Below are 25,848 nucleotides of genomic sequence, written 5' to 3'. Positions count from 1 at the left end.
GACCTTAATTGCAGTGACGTTTTGAGTGAGGCGTACTTTCGGTCTTTCTTCTCATCATACTTCCGCACATTGCTCTAGACTATTTACAATGTCGCTGGCTACAAGAAAAATATGCAATGACCTGGTAATGAGATTGCCCATAGTAGTTGATGTGATTACTGAGCATGATGTAGTGCAAAAGTGAAAACACAGGTTAGTGGAAAAGCAGTGAAAAATTCAATATTCGATCCAAAATAATTTGAAATCATTCAGTCATCTATAGCTCTTCTTCACAAAATTCTTTTCCGGCGGATTAGGCGGTCATAAACGGATTCCGAAACTTTTCTTGTATTTACTGCAGATGTCTCGTTTTGTGTAGTTCCTAACCGTTCAACGTTCAACATCCTCCTAAATCCTCATTTCGTACTTCCAAGGGTAATATCATTTTTCATTTTTTCATGTAACTTTCAACAGATTAACAACGCCTGTGGTAATGTTCTATGTTATAATGTTTGCGTGAAAACGGGCACACTGTCTTTCAAATCTCTTTTGGCATATGCTATAGGACCATTCATGCGGTATTTGTCTGTATATTTGTTCCCGTTTCGTTCAGCAGAACAGTTTTTTTTTCCATTTTACGACTCACTGTTTTTACTCCATTTTCCCAACTGATTTCTAGTAAACCTTTTGCACTGAAATTCCATATTTTTCTAACAAACTCTAGTACTCATGTGTTCAGATTTATTTCGTTTGGTATTTCTGAAGCACACTCTCATCACGGAATGCATTGATGTCATTAAAAAAATAGTGTTCGTTTAAGTTTATTAGAATGTGTGAATTACTTCTCAAATTAACTGTTCTTCGAAGCACAACGTTATTGATGATTGTATACTTCGTCCATTCAGTTGTGGCGTTCCAACAACTTTGTGTCAAATAAAGGCGGAAAGTGATTGATCCAAAGGAAGTGATAACATTTATGACACACTTCTCAGGCTCTGAATTTCTAGATCGGGAGCGTATTTGGATGTCGACAAAGGAAGAATGCACACATGTTGAATTTGAAACGGCCCTAAGAATGTCACTTGAAACATAGAGCACTGGTAATCTTCTCACTTCAAGAGTATGATGAGCTCAGCCACAAAGCTACAAAATTCTCATGTTCCTATGTTTGTCATTAGCGTCGCACTGGAAATGACCCTTTATACAGCTTTGTTTAATAACAACACGATCACAGAGATTCTCAGATGTAATGAAAGCAGAGCATCCCTTAAGAACAAAAGGAGTACACAACTGATTTTATCAGGATTTTTATTTTTTATTTTATCATTCTAGAGAGAGACGTTTATTCCATTCTCCCGTTATACTACAGTCCGCAGTTTCTTGCTTCCCTTCTTCTATAAGCATGCATCTTTATGTGCATAGCTTATTCAAGATGCGCACACAGTCATGGCTTGAGGCACTGCACATTTACCTCCAAGAAACCTGTTTATAACAAAGCTATTCTTCTTATATGGGAGAACACACCTAGAAATAATTGTCCAAATTGCTTCCAAGTTCTGGAGAAGGGGGTCAAATACGTCCAGATGTTACAAAATCGCTTATAATGGTTACATTATGCGTTTCCATCGCTCGCCAAAAAGCAAAGTGTCGTTGTTTTTTTTTTCCTTCGAAAACATGAACGTCGACCAAAGACTGCAATAACCCCTTGGATTTACTTTTTACCCAACGTGCACTGAAGAATTGAGAAAGATTTTCAGGTGATAGGTGCAAGAATTTTTCCAAGTAAGCATCAAACACCAAGAAATGTGCGTAACGGCTTAAAGGCATCACCTCACGAATCTGAGGTGGTACGGATTTCAGATGGAGTATTCTTATACGGGATAGTAGATTATGAAGAGTGGGTCATTCCGTCCATTTCTTCCTAAGTGCCGAAAAAACGGCTCGGAAAATGCGGCACGTGTACAAAGCTGGCGCGCTCCAATCGAACTCGCTCAAAGCCGTATTTTCCGGGCCGTTTTTTACGGCAATTAAGAGGAAATGGACGGAAGCACCCTTCTCTCCATAATCTACAATCCCGTATACGAATACTTCACCTGAAATCCGAACCACCTAAGATTCAAGGGGTGATGCCTTTAAGATGAGCATAACTTATAGATTGGAATGTGAAAGTGCGTTAGAAATGTGGTTACCGGAACATTAGCAAACTTCTCTTAGCAAAAGCTTCTTAACACTCGCATAATCGAAAATTTGACTTACAACGTATGACACTAGGTCGTTTTTCGTAACAAAAATTATATTCCTAAGATTCGATATTCAGTTTGGTTTATCAGCTGGCATTTTCCATTGAAACAGCCACGGAAAAAATCTTTAATGACAATGGAGAGAGAGAACACATTTCTCCCTATGACATGTAACACGTTGTGGTGTTCGGCCTGTGAAGAGTACGAGTAGTGATGCATCCGGCAAACGCGCAACATTGCCTTGGTACCACATAAAAGTAATCTGCACAGAGTTGTACACGATAAACTTCCATTATTGATGAACCAATCAAATGGTGGATTACACAACTTGAATCAGTGTTATATGTTGCCCCAAGTGTGCACTCAAAATCCTCATTTTTGAAAATATTTTGTACCAGTTTGCGAGAATGGTCTTTGTAATAAAACCTACACTGAATAGATCACAACCATGACGAGTTGTCTCTGTTTTAGATCCGTGTGAAACTCATATTCGTAGACCAACCGACCCGCCTTCCAAGCAGAACAAAACGATTCGGGAAAAACAGCGCCATAACTGAATTGTGGCAATTTGAAATCTTGCTATCCATTCTTCAGAGTTCTAAGATATACCACCAGGTTTTTCCAATTAAAAACCCGAAAGGAGTTTCAGCAGTCCACTCTTATGGAATACCCAATCAAATGGGAACAAATGCCCTGTTATTTTCGCGGAATTAGAAGATCGCAAGGTGTTCATATTTTAACTTGCATTCCTCCTACCCGGGGAGAGTGACTAACGCATCGCAAGTCGGACATGCGTCGCGGTAGCACGGTTCCACTTGGTGACATAGCAATAGCGTCAGTACAATCGCAAACAGCTTCCCAGTCGCCTCCATTTACCAAAGGTTAGGCGAATATGTAGTGGCAATTTCTGTGATACACCTACTATAGGTTCATAAAATCTTTGACATCAAATGTATCCGACCGAGTGAGTGCAGTGCGTTTTCGACCGCGCAGAGTTCTGGAATGTAGAAGTGCTTCTCAAGCATGAGAAAGTGTACGCTGTGACAAACGTGCCGCGCTCACACGGTTGAAAGAAGTCGAAGTCGACTATGTACGCAACTGCCTAGGCATTGAGCTTAAGTGAGATTTGGACTAAAATAATTTTAAGACAGAAGCGCACAAGAGAAGACGTAATTAACGTTCGCATACCTGTTTATCACACGGAAAAATGTTAAAAAAAATGCCAAGAACCAAAAAAATAAGGAGTCAATAGAAAAGTACTGGAATGAAGGACAATGCGACAAATGGATGGTCATATGCGAATAATCGAGAAAAAAGCGATAGATCCCTAATCTCATAAAAATAAGAAATCGGCACTCAATATCTTTAGGGGTTTTCCTGACTTCTTCATGCGTGATCTCAACACATCCGCGAGGTGACAACCGAAATGCGACAACCGCACAACGGTGACAAACGGCAAAGGAAACATCACAACTTACGTCGTGGTTACAAACGTAAGTGCACATAACTAGTCGCGATATCATAAGGAAGAAATTTCTTGTAGATAAAAGACATTGCAGGTTTCGTAGCGTATGCTGATGCTTTCGAAAAAAAAGAACATAAAAATTTCCTTACCTGAAGAGCGATTGTTGGAAACGTTTAGTTTATGTACACAAGTCCTTGAGAGTTAGTAGACCAAATTTCTAAAATCAGATGTATTACAAACTAGACATTAAAGGCAGCGTATTACGGGGATGAAATTGTACAGAATCTGCACGAAAAACGTAGACTTCGGGTTGTAGATTACAAAAGCGAACATGGTTCCGCTCATTTTCCCCTGATCGAGATGAATGAGGTTTTTTCACCAACCTATGCAAGTAAAACCGTTGAATGAGCTCGGATCTGTACTAAACGCGCGTTCTAACGTACCTAATGGAAAATAAAGCAGTTCCCAAGCCGTTTTTTCAGGACAACTAAGGAGAATTGAGCGGAGCAATACTCGTTTCCGTTATCTACGACCCGCACACAACGTTGTCTCTGATGTTTACGTACCACGTCAGATTCGTGATACCTTGCTCTTAACTAATATGAACACACAGCTGAACATCCTTTCTCGCTAGAAAACGTTTATTTCACAGTTTCTTGTTTCTTGTTAGGATCCAGTATAGAGATATAGAGGCACTTCTCGTTTGGCCCAGTTTCCGCTTGCTTTGTTTCAACGATGAAAACCGTAGATATGGACACTCACTGATCTGTATTCAACGGTTCTTCATGTATCCTCTCGTTACGCAATGCAAGTGTAACTTCTTCTGAAGCTTTTCCGGAGAGTAAATTTTCAGATGGAATTATCGATTGGTAATTTGTTCTCTCTTTACACTTCGAATCTTGTGTGGAGTCTCTTCTTAACGTCGACAGCGTTACATGCTGTTGCCCTTATCACAAGTCCATTGTAAGCACCTCTATCTAGAAGCAATTATTTGATGTCAGTTAAGCGCATTTTGTTCCCATTTTGCAGACAAGCAGTGTTGAAGTGGTACCGGCGGCAAAGCAGCGATAGTGACACATGTTTGCCGTATCTCTGTGCAGTTGTGGGGTATGCAAGAACATAGATATTACAACTGTTTTCACCTCATCAGACGTTTTTGCTAAATGAAGTAAATTATCCAAAACGTAGGTCTGGATTGTGGCTCCGGTATTCATTTTTCATCCAGGACACCAAACTTATACTTCTTCAAACATACGCTGTTACAATGCAAAGTTTTTTCGTATTTGCGTTGATATTTTATCGGACGAAGAAGGTTGTTTTTGACCTATACTTCTTGCACTATTAGTGCTCGTGATGCTTCCTGTGCGAAGTATTTTTTATCTGGACTGAACGCTACGATATTTAGCGTCGTCTCATTCGTCTTGTAGCAGTCAGTGCAGTTCTACTTCTCCTTGTATTCTACTACATTCAAGGAATGAATGAGGACGATGGGAAGGAGGTAATGGTGCACAATCTTAATGTTTACCTCACCCATTCATAATTATTGATTTTCGTTAACACAAATTGCAAGAGTAAGAGCAAACCAGCAACTCCATTTACACTTTTTTAAAGGAGAAATGGACTTCACGCGTTTGGTCACTGTAGTACAGTGCTACGTTTGTGCACAACGATGATACATATAAAAACCACTTCAGCTTCGTCTAAAATGTGGCCCTCTACATGCAAATGAGTGCTTCGCATGTAGTTTCCATCTTGATCATATTCTTTGAAGTCTTTAGTCAACTTTCTGCAAAATAACTGCACATGCAAAATGCAAAATAATTGCGCGTTTCGGTATCACGTTCACCTATCACGCTCAGGAGCGGTACCTAAGGCGGCTGAAGTAAGTCTTTTACTAAAAATCAGCGTATCACAATTTTGGCGCTCCGATCCCTCAACAGCCCATTCTTTGTTTTCACTTGAATATGGTGATGAGTCGCGGTCCCTCATTAGGGGGATCACACATGGTTAGTCACTAGGCTACGTGGTGCGTCCCCAGGTGCCGGATGGGAAGCTAATCGCGAACCAAAAGCGACCTGTGCCTGCCCTGAGACGCGGATAGATTCAGGAGGTGTACTCCCATTTTCTGCTGTGCCACCACGGACATATGTCATTGTTGTACCCCGCACGTCGGTCCGGTCAAAAGCCTTCTATCAAGTGACTGGGAGGTGTAAGGGAAGAGTAGTTGGAGTCGTCTCCAACAAATAAGCTCCATTTGTGCACTTTTCCACAGACCCATGGGACCCTGCCCATGGGTTTCGAAATTTTACACATGTCACAGTCACAAAAAAGAGTCTCCTGACTCAGGGGAAAGACTGGAACAGAACAGCTCCAGCGAAAACGAGGTCGCAATAGATATCTAGGCCACCAAAGCGGAAAAGGACTAGGGTAGCGATCTGTACTTATGATGTAACTTGCACTGGAAGCGGCCATCGAAGATCTGATGCAAGCCAGGACGATTAAGTAGAACGACATCGGACTGATCGAGACGAGACGACGTAAGACTCTCAACGACGTGTATCAAACTGGAGAAGAACTGTTCTTAAGAAAATGTGACAGTGAAGGAGCTGATGGAGTCCCCGTCAACACGAGTATGGCAAAGAACATCGCTCTTTCAAAAAACTTGCGATCTGATCGATGGAAAAGATGTGGTCTGAAGCCAGCTTTGACTATCTTTGTCGCTTACGTTTTAACGCTTCGAAAGACTACAAAGGGGAAGAAGTTGAAGCTTTCTACATGGACCTGGAGAAGTTCCACAGAGAAGATCATATCTTCTACATGGTTATAATTGGTGACTTCAACGCCAAAGAACGCTCAGAAGGACGCCTGGAGAACTTCACATCGGAACCCACGGCCTTCAATGGAATGAGCAGGGAGAGAGGCTTTTCGAGTTCATCACGACCTAAGACCCTCCATGGGAACTCGCAATACCAAAAGCCCTCCTCTCTACGCTAGATGTGGGAGTCACGATAAAAGGTCACCTTGATCACCTTGACTCCCGTTGATATTCGAACTGGTCGAGCGGGCGCCAGTAATTCTTACATTTGTCCCGACTGCGTGCCAGAGTAGCCCAGTGGTTCCTCCTTTCGCGTGGGACACGAAGAGCATCATAATTTTCTTTGAAGGACTTCGTGAAGAAATCTGACCATCGGGTCGGCGGTCTTCCTGTAGTGCGCTTAATATCGCGGGGAACCCAGTTGCTCACGGGTCCGGTCCAACAGTTGTCGTTAAAGCGCATCACCTTATTTTACTTTCTTTGGCAAACGCGGCAGCGTCTCTAATCTTCGATCGCTGACGTAGGAGATAACTTCGAATCCCGTCCTCAATTGCGACTGCGTCCTCAACTGGTCAGTCCGTTGACATCGTACTTGATCTTCTTGCTCACTTGCTTGCTCAGATCTTCGATGGCCGCTTCCGATGCAAGCGTACGTGCGTTATAAGTACAGATAGTCATACTAGTCCTTTTCCGTTTCGGTAGCCTATATGACTCCTGCAACCCCGTCCTTCCTGGCGCTACCGTACCAGGTTCTCCTCCGGAATCAGGAGACTCTTTTCTATTGCTGTGACTGGCAAAAAAACCCATGTGCAGGTTGCAAGCCTCCCAGTCCCATGAGTTTTTCGGAGAACTACCGTTCTCCCGGAGTGGACATATGGAGCTTATTTGTTGGAAGCGACTCCAAACCGCCTCCCTTGCACTTCCCAGTCACTTGATTGCGGGCTTTTGGCCGGACCGACGTGCAGGATACGAGGATGGCATGAGTCTGTCCTGGCTCAGCAGAAACAAGGAGTCCATCCCCTGAATCCACCCGCGTCTCTGGGCAGGCACAAGGTCGCTTTTCGTCTGCAATTAGCCCCCTATCCGCCACCCGGGGACGCACCACGTAGCTTCGCGACTAACCTTCTGTGATCCCTCTAGTGAGGGAGATCCGTGGCGATGGAGGGTATTATAATGAAATCGACCACATCATCGTCAGTAAAAGATTTTGCCTGACGGATATCGCCGCTGTACCGGAGTTTTATACGGGATCGGACCAAGCCCTTCTTCGAAAAAGATTTTCTTTCATACAGAAAGGAGAAAAAGCCGCGAAGTTCACTAAGCGAACTCCCAGAACCATCATCAACTAGCAGCTCTTCGATTCGCTTATCGGCCTTTGTTAAGATACCGTCATGGTCAACGTCGACGACGAATATGAACGGCTTGTGGAGCATCTTCACGAATGTACGAGGAAAGCGAAAAGTTTCAAAACCACCAAGAGACGTCTGTCTCCAAAACTCTAGAGCTGATACGTCGGCGTGTTAGCTCTAGAGTTTTGGAGCTGCAAGCAACCAAGAACTCCCGTCCGAGCTCGCAATGCTTTGCAGAGAGGCGATAAAGGAAGACCTCAAAGAGAGGAGAGCAGAAGTGTTGGCTGACCAACCAACAACTGTAGCATCGAGAAGGGGCATAGAGGAAATCATCCACGACGTTTACTCTAATCTCTTCGACAGCCATGTCACTTGCCAGGTGCAGGATCGCAAAAGCTAATACAGTGCGGTGCAAAATCTTGGGTACATCTTTGATTTTCCTGATAGCAGCCTAAAAACGGATTATCAAAGCCGGGCGATACCACCATTATTCTATTTCTCACCTGCGAAAGCCTCTTTACAAGTGCTCTTGGCAGGATACCTGATCAGCGCAGGATGCCGCGCACTTTTATTGAGAAATAAGCTGCTGCAAATTCTCAGATTCACTCCATTAAAATCGTCATTTATTGCAAAAACAGCGTCTAAAAAACAATTTTAGTACTTTGTCACATCGTCTTTGTTGTAAACAACATCAAAAATTCTATTCGGCATACTACTGATAAGGTTATCAATAAAGGATTTCTCTACATCAGCCCATGCATCAAGTACAGCGGCCTTCAGCTTGGAAACCGAGAAGTGAGGGGTTCCTTTCCCTTATATCTTGTGTACAAGAAAGCTCCACAATTTCTCCATCGTGTTGACATCTGAGAAACAACTAGGCCGCACCAGAAATTTGACTCCTTTGGCATTAAGCCAATCTGTAGTTGACTTCGTCACTGTGCAGACGCATTATCTTGTTGAAAAACTAGGTTACGCCTACGAAATTTTGTGAAATATGGGAGTAAATGATCTTAGGCAGGAAAGGCATCACTCCACAGAGGAGGAGATTCCGTACATTTCTTCCTAATTGCCGTAAAAAACGGCCCGGAAGATACGGCTTCAGGCGTTCCGGCGCACTATTTTCTACTGGGAGTTCGACTGGAGCGCGCCAGCCTTTTGCGGCGCCGCATCTTCCGAGCCGTTTTTACGGCAATAAGGAAGAAATGGACGGAATCACCCTCCTCTCCATAATCTACTATCCCTTGCAAGAATACTCCACCTGAAATCTGCACTACCTCAGATTCGTGGGGTGATGCCTTTAGGCACTTTCTGATAGTCTTCGCTGTTCATCTTACACGAGACGAACTCCAATACAGTAGTTCCGTATCGGGAAAACGAGGCCCAGATCATAAAATTTTTACTACCTCGTCACTCTTTCCTCAGATCTCTCCAGTAGTGTCTGTAGCTCCCTTTTTTCGTCGGGGACCACCACCTGAAAGTCGCATAAGTACTTCTGTTTGCATACCAGATTAGCAGCAAGAGCATCTCATCTTTTTCCAATTCGTACTTATGTGTGCGAGAGCTCTTTTAAGCCTAACAGCCTTAGGACTGTAAGTCAAACGAGCTGCACTTCTCATAATTTTATTAACGATGTGAGGACAGCGGTTCAAACTGCGTGTACTGTCCATTTCGATACAGGTAGATCAAAATGCTCCCGGAGGCTGTCCACATACTCACTACTGTTCAAAGCCACCTGGAAAAGGTGACTTTCATTCCCTCTAGATAACTTTCTCGGAGGCCCGGTAGTGATTTTCTCCTTGTAGGCTTCTATGTTCTTCAGAAAGTTGTTGATACTATTGTGAGATCGCCCTAGTTGAGCCGCGATCTTCTTGTTTGAAAGACCGGCCGCATGAAGGGCATCGACCTAAGTTTGCTCGTAAGTAGTAAGCTTGGTGGACTCAGCAATTGAAGCAAACAATGAAAATTGCTCTTTACACTGCGATAGTGACATATTTCTACCCAACTTTGCGTGAAAAAGTCTTAGGTGGATCTAAGATGTTGCACCGGCCTATTTCTCAATAAAAGTTCGTGGCATCCTGCGCTAGTCAAATATTCTGCCAAGGGTACTTGTTAAGAGGTTTTCACAGGTGAAATTACGGTTGTGGTATTGCCCGGCTTTGGTAATCCGTTTCTAGGCTGCTACACAAAAAAAAATTAGGGGTGGACCTAAGATTTTGCCTCGCACTGCATTTTGAGTTGACAATGCAACAATGGGACCGCGCAGGTTTGAAGCCAAATTTTTGCAAAAGAGAAAGAAACTCGGAACTACTCCTAAAAGATGAAAATTTAATATCACACAGTTTCTAACAGTTCAAACGTAGATTAAATAAGATTTAATACAAGGTCCGGATTCTGAGCCCTTTGCTAGCTTTGAAAGATTGCAAATAATTTCGTGATGAGAACACTTTTAAAATACTTCAGGTAGTCTTTTAAAGAAGAAAGTTTGGTCTGGAAGAAGGTCGTATTGCTGTCTCTACTATTAAATAATTGAACGCGATCTGTCCAACATTAAGTTATTCCGAGCTTCTAGACGTTATTCAAGATGATTCACTTTCTGGCGCATAGGCCTTTATGACCTTCAAACAGCTCTGAATTGAAGTGAATGCGTTTGAACGTCCCGAAGGAACTGATCAACGCCTAACACTCCATCCTTCATCTTATCTTGGCCACGAAATAAGTTTATGGTGCATTGTGGAGGCACCCGATCAGTTTTGGTCTCGTTCCGGATAGAAAACAATAAAATGCCTTCCTGATCTGCATGCAGACAGCAAGAGAAGCAGGAAAAAGCAAAAAAAAAACAGAGGAGATGGTAACCAATGACATTCTTATGTTTATTTGGGGCATTGACTATCAGGGATATCTGCGAGAGCTCATGGTTTCATTCTGGTTGTTTTGTAAAATACTTCCTACGTACTGTTGTGATGGAAACGCTCAAGACGTAAGATCTTCATATAGTTGTGATCCATTTGTATGGTGCAAACATCTCCAAAGACGGTTGAATGATTCGTTTTTGAATCTGTTTTTGCCGAAAAACCCTGAAAACAACAAACAAATTTCCAACAACTTTGATCATTGCTAATTTGTGACGATATCCTCCATCGTCGTGTTAACATTAAAGGTCAAATAATCGACTCCTGCTCTCGATTTTTGTGTCCTATCCTACTCTTCCCAACGTAGTAGATTGCTTAGATCTTAATAGACATAAGGACAACACTCTGAGACTCTTTACAAATGTTCGCAATGACAAAGGAGACTACAGTGTTGGTGCTGGAGATATCAGTTTGCAGTCCAAAAATCACTGGAATTCGGTTTCACATCATTTGTAATATCTAGAAAGGGCGTAGTTTTAATTGATTTCTTTGAGCTGTAGCCAAGATTGGTACTGATCGTCTTTATTTAAAAACGGCTAACGTTTTGGCGTTATCGCCTTTGTCAGAGCCTGGAAAACTCAAAGCCATTAGTGACTTATCCCCTCAAGCGCCTCATCACACTACAGAAAGCACTCAAACGGTGAGCAAACTCAACAGCAACACATAGGCTAGTACTTACCTCATTAGCTAGACTTGTTAACACAGCAGACCACCAAGTACCACAACTACGAGTCACAAGGGTTTTATATAGGGACCTCACGGCCCGCCCCGTAGATCAAAACCCGCATAGGTCTTGATATGGGGACAACCCGTTTGTGATCGCAATGCACTCATCCTTCTTGTTCATTTTTGGACTTTTGGCGGTTATCCAAAAGGCCTCTAGTGTTCTGCGTGCTGTGATTTTGGACTCGTAAGATAATATAGGAACTTCTACCTCTACTTCGGAGTCTGAATGACATATTCTACGGTGTGTTCCAAGTGGGGTGAAGGTTTTTGATTTCGCGAGTCCATCTAGATGCTTCTTGACCCTAATACACAGTGGGCGTCCCGTTTGCCCTATATAAAAAAGACAGTCGAACATGGGCAATCTAGAAAGGGCCTTCAGAAAATTCCCCGAAGCTTCACTCTGTTTTTTAAACAGTCCTTACATCAAATACTTGATTGATCGGCGGGTCTTATATTGTCATTTAACGCAATTGCTCTATATGTCACCGATGCTCTGCAGCATAGCTCTGCTAAATCTTCTCGATCTTCTGCACGAATTTGCATCAGACCAATCCATTCATCGCTAGTCTTGTCCGCACGATGCGAAATCGCGTATCTGGTTGTTCAGAAAAGGTCGCACGGAGTCAACCCATTGTTTCCTACTCCACATCCTGCGGAACCTGGCATCTCGGTTGGAGTGCCTGTGAAAGCCTCATGTTTCTGGCTCCACTTTTGCCACCTTAGAGGGGAGCTTTCACTTTTGGCAAGGTGGTTTTCCCAACTTGTATTCGACAGAATTGTAAAAAAATGTTGAACAAGACAGTCTGTTGATCTGCCCAATATGACCCAATAGACGAAGACGCTTTCTTCCGCCGGTGCTTACGGCGGCGGAGCAAGATGTTGGTTCATTTTACAGTTCGTCAATATACAGATCGAAATATTCGATCTGTATATTGACGAACGAAATTTCGCGCAAACATCATCATTGTGGCGTACCATAGACCAGAAGTAGCTAAGCAGTTGTCTGAGCATCTTTTATTCGGTCTTCACCACCAGAAACGCTGCTGTGCAAGCCTCCGTTCCGTACATGATGGGCGAATAACGCATATGTTTATTAGGACCTTCATTTCATTTTCTTCTTTTTCTTTTATCGATCACAACGCTTAGTGAAGGAGGTAGATGTAGAACAGGCTTTAGTTTCTTAGTGTGCAGTTCAGATAACAGAACTCAAGTCTTCATTCTCAAGTTCACGAGTCTTTACATTTACTCTTATTTCCGCTGATGGTCTCGAGAAAGCCCGTATCCGCTCGCATTTATCAGAGCGGTGTTGCAACGTATAAGTTTTGATAGAAACTTGACGGTATAGTCCAGCTCACGCCGTTTGGTGCGGAATTACCACATAGCTGTTCAGCGCAGATTTCTAAAGAATAGATTTCAGCATTACGGCCCTAATTCAATCCACCAAACTCTTAATTCTTCATTTTTTTGGACACACTAGAACCCCCTCCTCCCACTTGGCCGATGGTTCCTCACCGACTGCGCTGGTTGAACGCTGAGCGTTGAGGAACTGATGGCGCCTGCCCACTAAGCAATATTGAAATGTTCTCTCTAGATTGGCGAGGTTGTCTCACGGGCAGTCTCCCTGTGTGTGTCGAACTTAATCTTGGATGTCTTATAACCTTGCAACTATACTGTGGTGATAAAATGTCTCCTTCCTCCCTTTTTTTTTACCATACTTTCTTAAACTCCTTAGCTGCTGACGTCCATTCATTTTCAGGTCATGTGATGTGACACAGTGTCCTCTCAGGCGCTCTTTACTATTGACATCAGTGAAGCTGCTGGTGTCACATACAGAGTTATGCGTTGATCTGGGGCTGGTGTACCGTAGTTGGTAAGAGGTTTCGCTGCAACCTCACTTTTCCCCGATAGTTACTATCTATCCAAAGTCGAAAAATTAGTACCACACTTTCTGAGAGGATTAAAACACAGAATTGATAAATCGGCCAACCCCCCCCCCCTCCCCCAGTTCACTGTAACTGGAACAAGTTGTTAAAGGGCAATTATTTCAAAGCTAACAATTCTAGAGGGTAATACTGGATAAAATAATTAGTTACTTTAATTCGCAAAATTACATTGAACCATTTACGGTCACAGAACGACACGGTCTTGTTGGTCTTCCACCGACTAGGAGTATTGTATCCGAACAGGTGACGTGGCAAAGAGTCTCGCCGGGATGTTGATGAGCATGTTGATGTTGAATGCCTTGCGACTCTTTATCCAAATGATAAAAGTGGGACTTTGGAAGAGAGGTCCACTGAGATTAAGATCAACTGAGATAATGAGTAGGCGAACATGGTAGCAATTGGATCAAAATAGAAATCTCTTGTGCCTTTTTTACCCCTTCTCATGGTGTATTGGTCATTCTATTTGGGAAAGAAATGAACGTTGTTTTCCGATTTTGCAGTTCCAGCCCCCTCCAGGGTAAAAAAGGCACAAGAGATTTCTATTTTGATCCAATTGATACCATGTTTGCCTACTTACCATCTGAGTTGATCTTAATCTCAGTGGTCCTCTCTTCCAAAGTCCCACTTTTATCATTTGGTTAAAGAGTCGCAAGGCATTCAACATCAATATGCTCATCAACATCCCGGCGAGACTCTTTGCCACGTCACCTGTTTGAATGCAATACTTCTAGTCGGTGGAAGACCAACAAGACCGTGTCGTTCTGTGACCGTAAATGGTTCAATGTAATTTTGCGAATTAAAATAACTAATTATCCTATCCAGTATTACCCTCTAGAATTGTTAGCCTTGAAGTAATTGCCCTTTAACAACTTTTTCCAGTAAAGAGGAAAGATGCCCAATAAAATGAGAAGGGAGGTAAGAATAAAAAGGATAAAGGATAAAGTTTCCGGCGTTAATCAATCCGCTTGGGATGCGCCCCCACATTCACTTCAATTCAGAATCGTTTGAGGTTTACGAACGTGTAACTGGCTGAATAATGACTTGCGGTGGCTAGTCGACGTGTCAAGTCAGCGTTTTTGTCCTCCCAGACAAGTCTGGTAATAATTTATCGACCCCCAGGGGATGAAAGGCTTGGTGAACACTATGGCGAATTCGAACCTCCGATCGATCGTGCAGGAAGCGGAACCTCTATCCGCTACACTACACCCACCCGGAGATAAGAATAAGAAGAAACTATACTGCAGTTGAAAGAAGACTTTGCAAGATACCAAAAAGGTCAATGATATTTTCTCACCAGGCTATACAACTATACAACGTAAATGAATAGGCTGCTCAGGGGACCACGAAGTATGCATAGCTAATGTACCTCATAGGAAATAAAGCGGTACTCACAACGTTTTTTACGTTTCGGCACCATTTGTTTTACGCATTTTATCAAAGTTATAATACTGCTAAAGCCAATTATAGTGCCTTGTGTGGAGAATGAGCATGGCTTGAAAATACTTGCTACCGTTGTTCCTTGCGCTCTAAAAGCAAGATCTTTGACCTTAATCACAATCATTCACACACTAGATCATAATTGTAGTGAGGCGGGTAAAAATCGTTTTCTTTTTCAATTTTTCAGTACTAGAGCCTACAACAGAAATACTCGTTAGTATACTCTCTATAGGTGCTTTTCAGATCGTTTCTAACGGCTTTCTCTCATCAGTTTTCCGTTGATTTACATTGATTTTTCCTACGTTTGCTTTTTGTTTTTCCGTGTTTCTTGAAACTGTCCTTAATGTACTGCCTTCTATACACAGCCCTTATCTTAGCCTGCAGCTTCAGCGGTCTTATCATCTTGATTAAATGCATTCACAGATATCGAAAAATTTTATCGATACTTTTTATTCCCATTTGCTTTCTTAACTTTGGAAAAAGAAGTTTCACCACTCGTTCTTCAATCCAATAGCATTTCTTAACATCGAGACAAAGCAGCAGTAAAACAATATTTTTTCGTGGATGCTGCAAGTGAATGTTTGATTGTTTCAGACTACAGGAAGAATTGCGTCTGCAGCTCAAATTGTTGGTTCTCTCGTGTGTCCCTACCTCATTGTAAGAACTTTTATCTTTTTGAATCTTTAGCAAAATGTGCAACATAGACACAGGTTTACGATCGCGGTTGCCGATATCAGATTCCACTTGATTCGAGATGTTTCCCTTACAGCAGTATTCCTAGTTTGTGCCACAAAACCCGACAAGTCCGCTCGATTCCTTACAACTGCGCGAGATGAATTCTAATACCAAACTTGGGTTGCTTGTTCCAAATTCGTTTTGAGAATCTGAATACGTCAAATGTTTGTACTGAAGATAAGTAAGATCTCGCTAGTCTTGGTCTTTCATTTTCGTTTATTTTTGCAACTTCGCACTTTGCAATCTTAACAGTCTTTCGTATAATCTGCTAGATGGGAGCTATGTATGTATGGTCTTTTTTCTAGAAACTGGAGAGAGTTTCCGAAGAGTTCGGAACTGGGAAGCCATTCGGAAATTTCTCTTACCTTACTCATTAATAGACTCGAGATATATATGGTTTCCAGAGCTTGATGCAAGAGCTACAATTGAAGTTAGTAAAAAAATGTCTTTCTATTTGACAAAGGCTGACTGAAATATTTTACCTGAGAACTATTCGCTTTTGACAGCGCTAGGCATTTTACGTTCCGCCTCACAGCTTTGTTTTTGTTTATTCTAATAATTAAGTTCTTGTCATTGAAGAAACACAAATGTGTCATTTCCTAAACTTGGTGTTCGCTCAAAACTCTGTTTTCCTTTCTGTAATAGCTTCTTACAAGAAATGATGTTGGCGTTCTCAGTGGATCACCACCAATTGATCCGTCTCACACCACTCTTACGCATTCTCCATGAAGTGACACCAGTGTATTAGGATGGCTACTTTTTTTTTCTCATGTGTTAGGTTGGCAAATAAGTTCCCGCCGTTTTCTTTTCAATTTTAATATTCCGCATGTCAATACCTATTTGTGGCATAATGTTTAATGTCTTTCGAAAGAGGATGTTTGTTCTATCGCAAACTATGTTTTACTTTTTGCTCAAGCTACTTTATATTAATTTTCAGAATAATAAATGTGGAATGTCAAGTTGAGAAAAATGAGCACATTCGACACCTCCTTCTTTTTGCTTGTAATCAAGGTTCTAACGCTACAAAAGCTGCTCGCCACATTTGTGTTGTGTATGGAGATGGTGCCATTGCTGAGAGAACCGCTCGTGATTGGCATGCCAAGTTCAAAAATGAATATTTGACCTCGATGACGTACCACGTTCTGGCCGTTTAGTTGAGTTTGATGAAGGACGATTAAACCAACTTTTACACGGAAATTCGCGTCAAACAACAAGGGCACTGGCAGAGAAAATGGAATGCTATTACACTGCTATGAGAAACATCTTCACTTGTTGGGAAAGGTTCGAAAGTTGGAGTATGGATTCCGCACGCTTTAAGTGTCGACTACAAAAATCAACGAGCCACAATCTCCACTGGTTTGCTTGCTCGTCACCGCGCAACTCATGGTCACTGTCTCGCCAGTAATGATTCTTTATCGAATCATTATGAGCAGCTTTTGTGGTGTTAGAACTTTGATTAAAAGCAGAACATAGATTCCGATAGAACAAGACATCGTCTTTCGAATGCCATAAAACATTATGCACAAATATTTAATTACATGTGGAATATTAAATTGAAGAAAATGGCGGGAACATAGTTGCCAACCCAACAAAAAATTGACGTTCAAGAGTTAGGACGCGTCTTTTTTTCAGTTCATGTGAAAACTAAGTGGTTTTCAAAGCATCTTAGCCGAATGTGTATAATAGCGCCGCGTTCCTGCTGTGGCATCGCAATGCAAATGGATCGACGCCACCTTTGAGTGACAATTGATGTTGCTTTCAACAACAACCAGGCATGGACGTGCCTAGGGGACCACTACCTGGGCTTTCGTCAACAACTGGTTCCGCCGCTTTGAGTAGAGAAACTGCTCTTTCGGCGAATTGTCACAAAGGCAACATCTGTGCGCCGAACTTCGGGGCAGAACCAGTTGATGGACTGTGGTGGGAGCTGCCACCTGACAACCAGGCCGTACGCGCCAAAGTTTAAACACCGCAGCTGCGCGAGTTGGCCACTGCAATCGGAGAAAAGCGACGGAGACGTGCCGCTGCTCACCCCCTTCACAAAAAGCGGCCACGTGTTGCTTCGGCCACTTGAGGTTCGGGTTGTGAAAATGTTCTTCATCCACCCTACTTTCCAGACTTTGCTCCATCAGGCCGCCGCTTGTTCGCGCCCATAAGCATTCTCTGAAGCAACAACTGTTCAATGCTTTCGCTGACCTGAAACCCGCTATTGAGTTGTGCTTTGACTCTCAATCCTTCTCCCAACAGATTCTGATCTAGGGGAATTATAACCCTCTCAGAAAGATGATGAGATGAAGCACAGTGAGAGAACTTTATGGCAAATACTTCGCGGATGTTCATTAAGTACGATCAAGAAACTATGAAATGTAAAAAGTATGCGTGCGCAAGAAATAAGCAACCAATCTAGTACATGGAAATCATGCAATGTTCAATCTCTGTGTGTGGTGTTGTCTATAAATTACGAAATTAGTCCGTAAAGATTAGAGACGCTGGACCGCTGGGAGCCTAACCCGGGCTGCGCACATGGCAGGCGAGAATTCTACTCCTGTAGAGCACTCGCTTGCCATGTTGACAAGTATATAAACGCGTATGAAGGACGTGGTAGGACAGATCAGTCTCAGTTATATGTTAGGAAGAATTCATCCCAGCAATTCCTACATAAAAGAATAAAAATGATTTAATTTAATGTTCTGAGCGACTTACTTTACTTAAACGGCGGCCGATTGTTGCGGCCTAACGCTGCTATCCGCGGCTTCTCTGGTATTTGTCGTATTTAACCTATCCAGGCCAATTCGGTTCGATTCGCAGCTAGAGCTCGCATAGAGAATATGTATTTGGTCGTTATTCCATAATCTGCTAAACATTACGCCTTGATTGAGCTGCCTATCAGCGCCAAGTCTCTTTAGATCTTCTTTCACCACTTCCGTTCAAAATTTTCTTTTACGGTCAGGATTCCTTTTTCAGTTTAGTTCCGGAAACATCCAAAAAACAAGTTAGACAAGACGATCGGAAGGTATTTTTGCAACGTTACCAGAGAATTGAAGACAGTCGCCTAATTACTTCAAAAGGCCAGGCAATATGTTGATGTTATCCATGTGTCATCCGCCAATACACTATATCCATTTTTGAGTAACCTCCTTCGACGGTGATCACAGGCTCTTGATCAATAAAGTGAAAGTTGAATCAGTTTTAGCGCACCATTGCTGAATATCTCTCTCGTAACTGCCATCGTTCTTCAGCATGTAGTACAAATAACAGAACTCATCAACGAGCTCAGTAGGTTGCCCGTTCATCCTGATTCCCGTTGAGGGTCTCGAGGAGACACACATCTGCTTGCATTTATCAGGGCGGAGTCGCAGTTCGCATGCCGCAATTGATCTCGATACAAGATTAGCAACATGTGCATGTAACTTTGCACTGCTAGAAGCGAATATCGGAGTCGATATCAACCAAGCGACGTGCCGATAGTGCTAAAATGAGATGAACGGGACACCGCTTAACTGTTCTTGGCATAATGTCATCGACAGCAAAGTTGAACAGAAACGGTTGCGCTACAGCCCCTTGTCTCACTCCAGTTTCCACTTCGAACGGTGAATCGCATCAGACTGGTGTTAAACTGCAGTTATTCTTCTACTCATGTCGTTTATAAAGACACGAATACAAGTTTTTCTGGAGCGCGTCGAGAAGGCCTCGATTAGTAAAGCTAAAAGCTGCTTCGAACCCTTTGATAGAAAGACTAACTGCATAGGCCTCGAATGCCGCTGTTAAATGGGTTATCATTATCCAAGTAAGCAGATCGATGATTCCTCTCGAACGAAGAAGCAATGATGAGGTCGCAAGGGTCTACCAGACCATTTCTGTTGTGCGAGGTTCGCTTCGCCAAATAAAACCAATTTTCAAGCAAATCGGATTGTTGTTCAAGTCCCATTTTGCGTTCGCATCTGTTGCCGAGATGACCGCCTGCTGACTAGGTATCTTGGACATCAGGGTATTGAATTCGTTATTAAAGGTGTCTTTGTTAAATTATTCTTAGGATTGTCTTATCTTATATCTTAAAATCTTATAAATTATTCTTTGTCACGGGTTTCCGTGACAAATTACGTTACAAAGATTAGGCCCTCTGCGTTCCTTCAGATCTGCAAGGGTTCTCCTTGACGAAGGTGAGCTGAATTCCCTCATCAAGTTATTGTAGTTGTTTCTCACAATTACTACGCAACCCTCTCTTTCTCATCAGCATCATCGCAGTAGATAGTGTATTTTCCGATACAGATGATGTAGCGATCTCTGATACGTGTTTTTCGCAGTGCAGTAAACGGTGCAGATTATTCCGTTGCATCGGCTGGAATATAACCCTGGCCATCCATATGCCAGTCGAGATCTGTATCCTGCAGAATACTCGTCTGCCGTGTCGGTAAGTATATAGTCGTGTATGAAAGGCATGTTAAAACATGCTAGCTTCAGTCATATGCTAAGGAGAGTTCATCCAAGCAATTCCTGCCTTAGAAAAGTGAAAACAGATAACACTCTATATGTTCCATCCTCCGGCAACGAATTTAAGAACCAATATCGCCGTCTGAATACTCAAGAATGACTTGCCTGCATGTTCAGTCCTATACACTCTAATGAGAACTCCCAAACTCTCTGTAAATGGTCTCACTGCGAATGATCCAAGTGAATTTAGGGTGAGACCTATCATAAGTGACCCCACAGATAGAATTTCCTAGGTGCTCAATATAATCCTAAATCAGCTGCTCAAATATACTTCTGCCCACCTCATTAGTTCTAACAGTTTCCTCAAACTTCAAACAACTTCAAAGTACCTCGTTCGAATGCTAATGTGTAATAAGTTCTTTGACGTTACATCGCTCTGTACGAAAGTTTCAAACGATGTCGCGATGCAGTCTGTTCTGGAATTGCTCACGAAGCATCAGGCTTCATTGAATACATACGGACTGACCATTAGGCAGATCATGACGCTGATGACTGAATGCCTGAACTGTTCTATTATTCGATGGTCGGGACAACATGAAGGCCTAGCCATGGAAGAAAAGCTGGTGCCCACTATCGCCATTGTTTTCACTTCCAATATCGAGAAGCCTATAATAGAGCGCAAACCACTGCTGTTGTCGCTACATAGATGATTGCTGCGTCGTCTGCCAAACACAGGCAGAATTGGACACGTGATTCAATATTCTCAACCGGCAGTGTCCACAGTACAAGTTCAGTTTAAGTTCCCAAGCCGAAAAACAATTGGTTGGCTTTCCTCAATGTATGCATTTACGTGCGCAATGGAATATAGAGGACTAATTGGCACAGAAAACCCAGTAGTAAAACGTCCCAATCCGCTATCAACATCTCAGCAAAATGAAAAAAAATCCGTTGTGGGTAACATGTATAGAACGGCGACAATAGTGGCATTGGATAGCCAGGAGAAGACATGGTCTGTAAATCTGGCTCATTATGTAGCAATATACAATAGGTACCCGACAGGGTAATGTGTTACTCGACAAGCACGGTACTCCTCTCGAAGTACTGGATAGCCTAGAGAAGCTTCCGTTCTATCTACCTTACATATCTGATGATATGAAGAGAGCAGTACGGTGCTGTCTACGCAGAGCAGGCCTACAAAACGACGTGTGGGTTGTAGAGATATCACAGCGAAGGTTTAGTTTCAGCTGGTACTTAATCATGCGTATGTCGGCCTCTGCACAACTCTCAGCTGGTAGCCTGCCCGTACGGCAGAGAGGGTGGTTGCATCGTATCAGAAGTGGTGTATTGTATCACGCGCAGGTTGTGCGGTGATGATTACATGGGAGGGGGAACGGGAAGCCCACTGTGTATTCGGGTCAAGCAATATCTAGAAGGTCTAGCATAATCTAAACTCTGCTCCTCGCTTGCAGCACACCGTAGAATACGTCATTGAAACTCCGGCATAGGGATAGAAGATATTATACTGCCGTTCGAGTCCGAGATCGTGCACAATTGATCACGCAGAGCACTAGAGGCATTTTGGACTACTGCCAAAAGCCTAAAAGTGAACAGGAAGGATAAATCCATGGCGATCACGAACGGACTAGTCCCATATCAAAAACTCTGCAGGTTTTGATCCATAGGGCGGGCCGTCAGGTCCCTATAAAAAAACCATTGTGACTCGTGGTTGTGGGGGAAACGGTTAAGAGGTATCTGGGTGATGTGCTGCTGCGTGTACAGGAGGCTAATGAGCGTCGATAATTGCACTGCACGATTCCTGACAGTTCCCACAGTAGGCCTCTCTTGTACTACGTCTCGCTGACGCCCCGTCCACACCCTATTTCTCACCCATTTCGCCGCGCCCGCAGCTCTTACGACGCGCTTTTTGAGACGAACAAAAAGGGGAGTGCTTGGTGACAAAAGTTGTTTCATAGTAACATAGATTAAGTAGAGTTGTCTGAGAAGTTCACACAAGCGAAATAGCGTTTAGAAATTGTGTGGAAGTGTTTGATATCATTCGCTGTTGGTTGCTCTGAACTGTGAGATAGGAACCACCCATTAATCTTTGAAAATACAACGGATGATTTGAAAAAATATCCCATTGTTCCGCGTCATACTATATTTCTTTACTTGTTTTATGCTTTCTAGACATTTCTTTTTGCATATCTAGTTAAGTGAAACTGTCATCCAACGCCTTAAGAGGCGCGACTAATGTCTCGCAGACATTCATAGTACGTGAAGGCGTATCTCGCAGATACAGAGGTCACTGCTCGCCACGCCACAGCCTGTCGTATTGACTTTATGCAGAGAGTAGATAGAAATGAAGCGATAAAAAGATAAGATGTGGAAAGGAGTTTGAAGACTGTATACAAAGTAATAGGGACATAAAAGTTGTCCATAAAGTTGTTACACTTGGGAGTTGAACACTGAACCCATTGAATCATTGACCAGCACAGTTCAGCAATTCCTTTTTTATTGTAAAGAAAATTAAAAGTTATAGACCGTTTTGTGGCCGTGACACTACATGCGCCAAAATGTATGCCTTCTTTAAGTCTACTAGCCTGTGGTTAGCCTAACAATACTTGCTGGATTCTTTTTTTAAAAGCCTGGACACATGCATACAGACTGCTGCCTAAACAGTAGTTAGTAGTTTACGTGATCTGATGTATCATCCTTATCCTCATCAGAATGATGATGGTGTTCATGCCCCGGAGAGATGAATAGACTTGGTGAGCACTAGGGCAGATTCAAACCTCTGATCAATCGTGCAGGAAGCGGAACCTCTAACCGCTACACTACACCCGCCCTAGATCAGATTAGATCAGTGCTTATGCTTTTTAAAAAGGAAAAATGGAGTTCAGCTTTAGCTGGATCTTCAGACTGGTGATTTAAGTAAATTATGTTAAACCACTGGCATTATACATAGTTGAATGTAGGATAAGAATTATGCATCGCCACAGGGGCCTCCACTTTGGAGTTACATAAACATGACAGATTAATAATACCCTTGTTATGTAACAGTAGAAATTCTATACTTAGTACAAAGCAGTTTCATCGAAGTGCATCGACTTTGTTCCGATCGCTCCTGTTGCTTTTACATGGATAATGGAGTTACATGCAATTATATACAGCATTGGAATCGATGATTTTTATATGTTGGTTAGTGTTCTGTCTTGGCATTGTATCATAGCGATCGTGCGGTAAAATAATTACTAACGGGTCTCATACAAGATATTTCAGTTAGCAAACACTATCTTCTTTTGCATGGACGGATCTCTTCTGGCGATGTTCTTCATATTCCCGAACGATAAGCCATATTTGAATGTAGAGATTTCATAGCAATTGAAAATATAACGTTTGTTGCTGTTTTTGATGTTCGTCCTTAAATTCTAATCAACTATTTCATCTTTGCATTGCAAAAGTGTTGTATCTAAAACTCAGCTTTTAAAACTATTTTCATCACAGAAGCACACACAAAATGATGCGTCCTGCTACTTCTGAGGTGTTTCACATGTCATCGTACCTTAGATCCAACGCATTCTCACTCACGCTTTAGAGTAGCACGTCTTTAGGCTGTACACTGGCAGAGTTCTTTTTTTTAAATACTGAAAGTTACTGGAACCTGGCAGGCTCTAATAAGAGCTGCTAAGCAAAGATTCAATGTTACAGGTAGGAATCACCGAACGAGTACCATTTATAGCAAGATTTCGATTGCTTGCTGTTGTTGCAATTTTGAGTTTTCTAGCAGGGAGTGCATACTTCAGGAAATTCTGAGGCAACAATTATGATAATTCTTCACAGTGGTGAACGCTGAGATAAGATTTGCATCGGTTGTTACGGGTGTCAAAAAGGACAAGTTCATGAGTAGTTGAAGACAGCGTACTTCCCATTTCGGAAAATTCAGACACCAAGATAAAGGAATCCTTCCGAAATTTCAATTTTTGAAAAAACAAAAACATCCGGGCGTTCTTTTTTTAGAGCAAATTCTCGAACACTGTTTGTTCCTTAGAAACTAAAACGAACAACCTACGCGGGAAACTAGGAACAGTAAAACTCACGACGTAAATTTTAGAAGTTCCTTCTTTTGTTGCTATATCGAGTGTCGAGTGTTAGTGACACACTAACAGTAACACTCAAATGCAGAGTATCACGAAATTGCTGTAGCGCGGAAACTCCGGGGAAAACGTCGAGTTCGAGTTGTAGATTACGAAAACGAGCGTGGCACCGCTCAATCCCCTTTGATCGTCCTAGAAAACGGCGTGGGGACCGATTTAGTTCCTTTGAAAATGCACCACTTTTATGCAGGTTCAGGTTCCTCAGCAGCCTATCTATTCGTTGGTTTTACTTGAGTAGGCTAGTAACCCATCAATCTTCGACCGCTCGCTCATGGACGCGGAGGGTGCACGAAGATGGCACGTTGCAAGCACTTTCACAGGAAAGAATGTCTTCCATGCCTTTTATAATCGCGATTGGGGGAAAATGAACGGAGCCACGCTTGTTTCCGTACTCTATAACCCGAACTCTACATTTTCCCTAGGATTTCCGTAAGTTTGTGATATTCTTCTTTAATCCGAATGATTTTCTGCGAAAGATGTTACATGATTGTCTTTAGCAGACTGCAAACTAGCACTCCAAACTTCCACAGCTTCAAATCCTTCATTCAAATGACAATTTTTATCAATAGTATAGCAGTGACAAGACTCAGCAAATAGGTGACTCCAGTTGTTAATTTGAAGACACCTGGCTTTGCAAGGGCTAATTTCCACTGTTTCTGTAAAAACTGCAAGAATTGTGAGGTAAGGTTGGACTATTAAATATATCAGGTGGATTAAATTTGTGCTAGGTGACTTTTCGCTCCTTCTTCGCTATTTCTTGCCGATTGAATTTGATTTCGTTTACTCAAGGTAATATACAGGTACTCCATATAGATCAAATGTGATCTTATTGGTCTTTGGTACATCACACGAACGTTTACACGTTTGGTGTATCAAAGTGTTATTAAATTGCAGATATACCACATTAATTCTGTTCGGTCAATTTGGACTTAACGCTTGTCACAGGTTTATTCTATGATGAAATGAGCGCTGCTGAACATAAGGTTTGATAGAAGAACAACGGTGATTTCATGTTATTGGTTATAGCCGTTAATATTTCTGTTGTGGATGTCGTTACAGCCGAAGACGAGTAGCTTTATTGAAGGCAAAGAAGGAAAAGAGATTGACAACACAACAAGAATAGGGTGGCAACAACAAGGGAATACAATGTATCCATCGCGGATTTGCACTATGCGAATAACACGGGGAAAGTCCCATCCTACAACAAGAGGGAGTCGGAAAATTAGGAAAAAAAATTAAACTAGAGGTCGGAAAATTAGACAAAAATGAAAGAAGCAACGAGAAAAGAGAAACGGGACTGTCGATTTTAAATAAACACATATTAAGGCGTACAAACTTTAGTGCAATTTAGGTATACAACATTCAGCATAAATACTGAAGTGAAAACTGCTTTATTTCAGACTTAGTGCTGTAAGTTTAAGGAGGATCAGCAGTGAATGGCCTGTTTTCACCGCATATCAGAAGATATTAACAACTGAAAACGTATTCTAAGGTTTTTTTCAGGTCTCGACATCTGCGACTAAAAAATGGAAGAGTTTTCTCAAGGAAGAAAAACGTTAATGATACATTGTTTAATAATTGAATAAACGATTGAAGAAGACTCGAAGAAGAGGTTGAGGAAGACTATTGTAGCACAAACAGTTAAGTTAAAAAGAGGGTACACAA

The 25,848-nt window shown here is 42.2% G+C and overlaps 4 protein-coding genes across 6 annotated transcripts in view; 2 read left to right on the top strand and 2 right to left on the bottom strand.

Annotated features, from left to right (window-relative positions):
* Positions 1–166, bottom strand: part of RB195_023898 (uncharacterized protein) — a gene marked incomplete at both ends in the record, with an annotated part of 308 nt that extends 142 nt beyond the window's left edge. Inside the window, 2 exons of the mRNA XM_064211492.1 lie at positions 1–74; positions 122–166. The exon at positions 1–74 is cut by the window's left edge and continues 9 nt beyond it. Coding sequence (XP_064067373.1) covers positions 1–74; positions 122–166 — 119 coding nt within the window. The remainder of the gene's footprint in view (positions 75–121) is intronic.
* Positions 167–4,537: 4,371 nt separating this feature from the next.
* Positions 4,538–25,743, top strand: RB195_023895 (uncharacterized protein; the record flags this gene model as incomplete). 3 transcript variants are annotated; one of them, XM_064211488.1, is made up of 7 exons in its annotated part: positions 4,538–4,647; positions 4,714–4,791; positions 4,873–4,996; positions 5,090–5,182; positions 15,458–15,520; positions 23,108–23,227; positions 23,309–23,407. In XM_064211488.1, 7 exons carry the CDS (start codon positions 4,538–4,540, stop codon positions 23,405–23,407), a joined length of 687 nt encoding a protein of 228 aa, XP_064067370.1. The 3 variants fall into 3 exon arrangements, with proteins under 3 accessions (XP_064067370.1, XP_064067368.1, XP_064067369.1); XM_064211487.1 differs by lacking the exons at positions 23,108–23,227; positions 23,309–23,407 and adding an exon at positions 25,687–25,743; XM_064211489.1 differs by lacking the exon at positions 23,108–23,227.
* On the top strand, positions 6,370–6,678 carry RB195_023897 (uncharacterized protein; the record flags this gene model as incomplete). The annotated part of the gene is made up of 1 exon (XM_064211491.1): positions 6,370–6,678. The coding sequence occupies one exon, from the start codon at positions 6,370–6,372 to the stop codon at positions 6,676–6,678; it is 309 nt and encodes a 102-aa protein (XP_064067372.1).
* On the bottom strand, positions 7,064–7,932 carry RB195_023896 (uncharacterized protein; the record flags this gene model as incomplete). The annotated part of the gene is made up of 3 exons (XM_064211490.1): positions 7,064–7,283; positions 7,354–7,519; positions 7,836–7,932. 3 exons carry the CDS (start codon positions 7,930–7,932, stop codon positions 7,064–7,066), a joined length of 483 nt encoding a protein of 160 aa, XP_064067371.1.
* Positions 25,744–25,848: the final 105 nt, after the last annotated feature.

This window comes from Necator americanus, chromosome X (genome assembly GCF_031761385.1).
Source record: "Necator americanus strain Aroian chromosome X, whole genome shotgun sequence".
Taxonomy (NCBI): Eukaryota; Metazoa; Nematoda; class Chromadorea; order Rhabditida; family Ancylostomatidae; genus Necator; species Necator americanus.
Note: the sequence above shows the minus strand (reverse complement) of the source record. Positions and strands in the feature narration are given on the sequence as shown.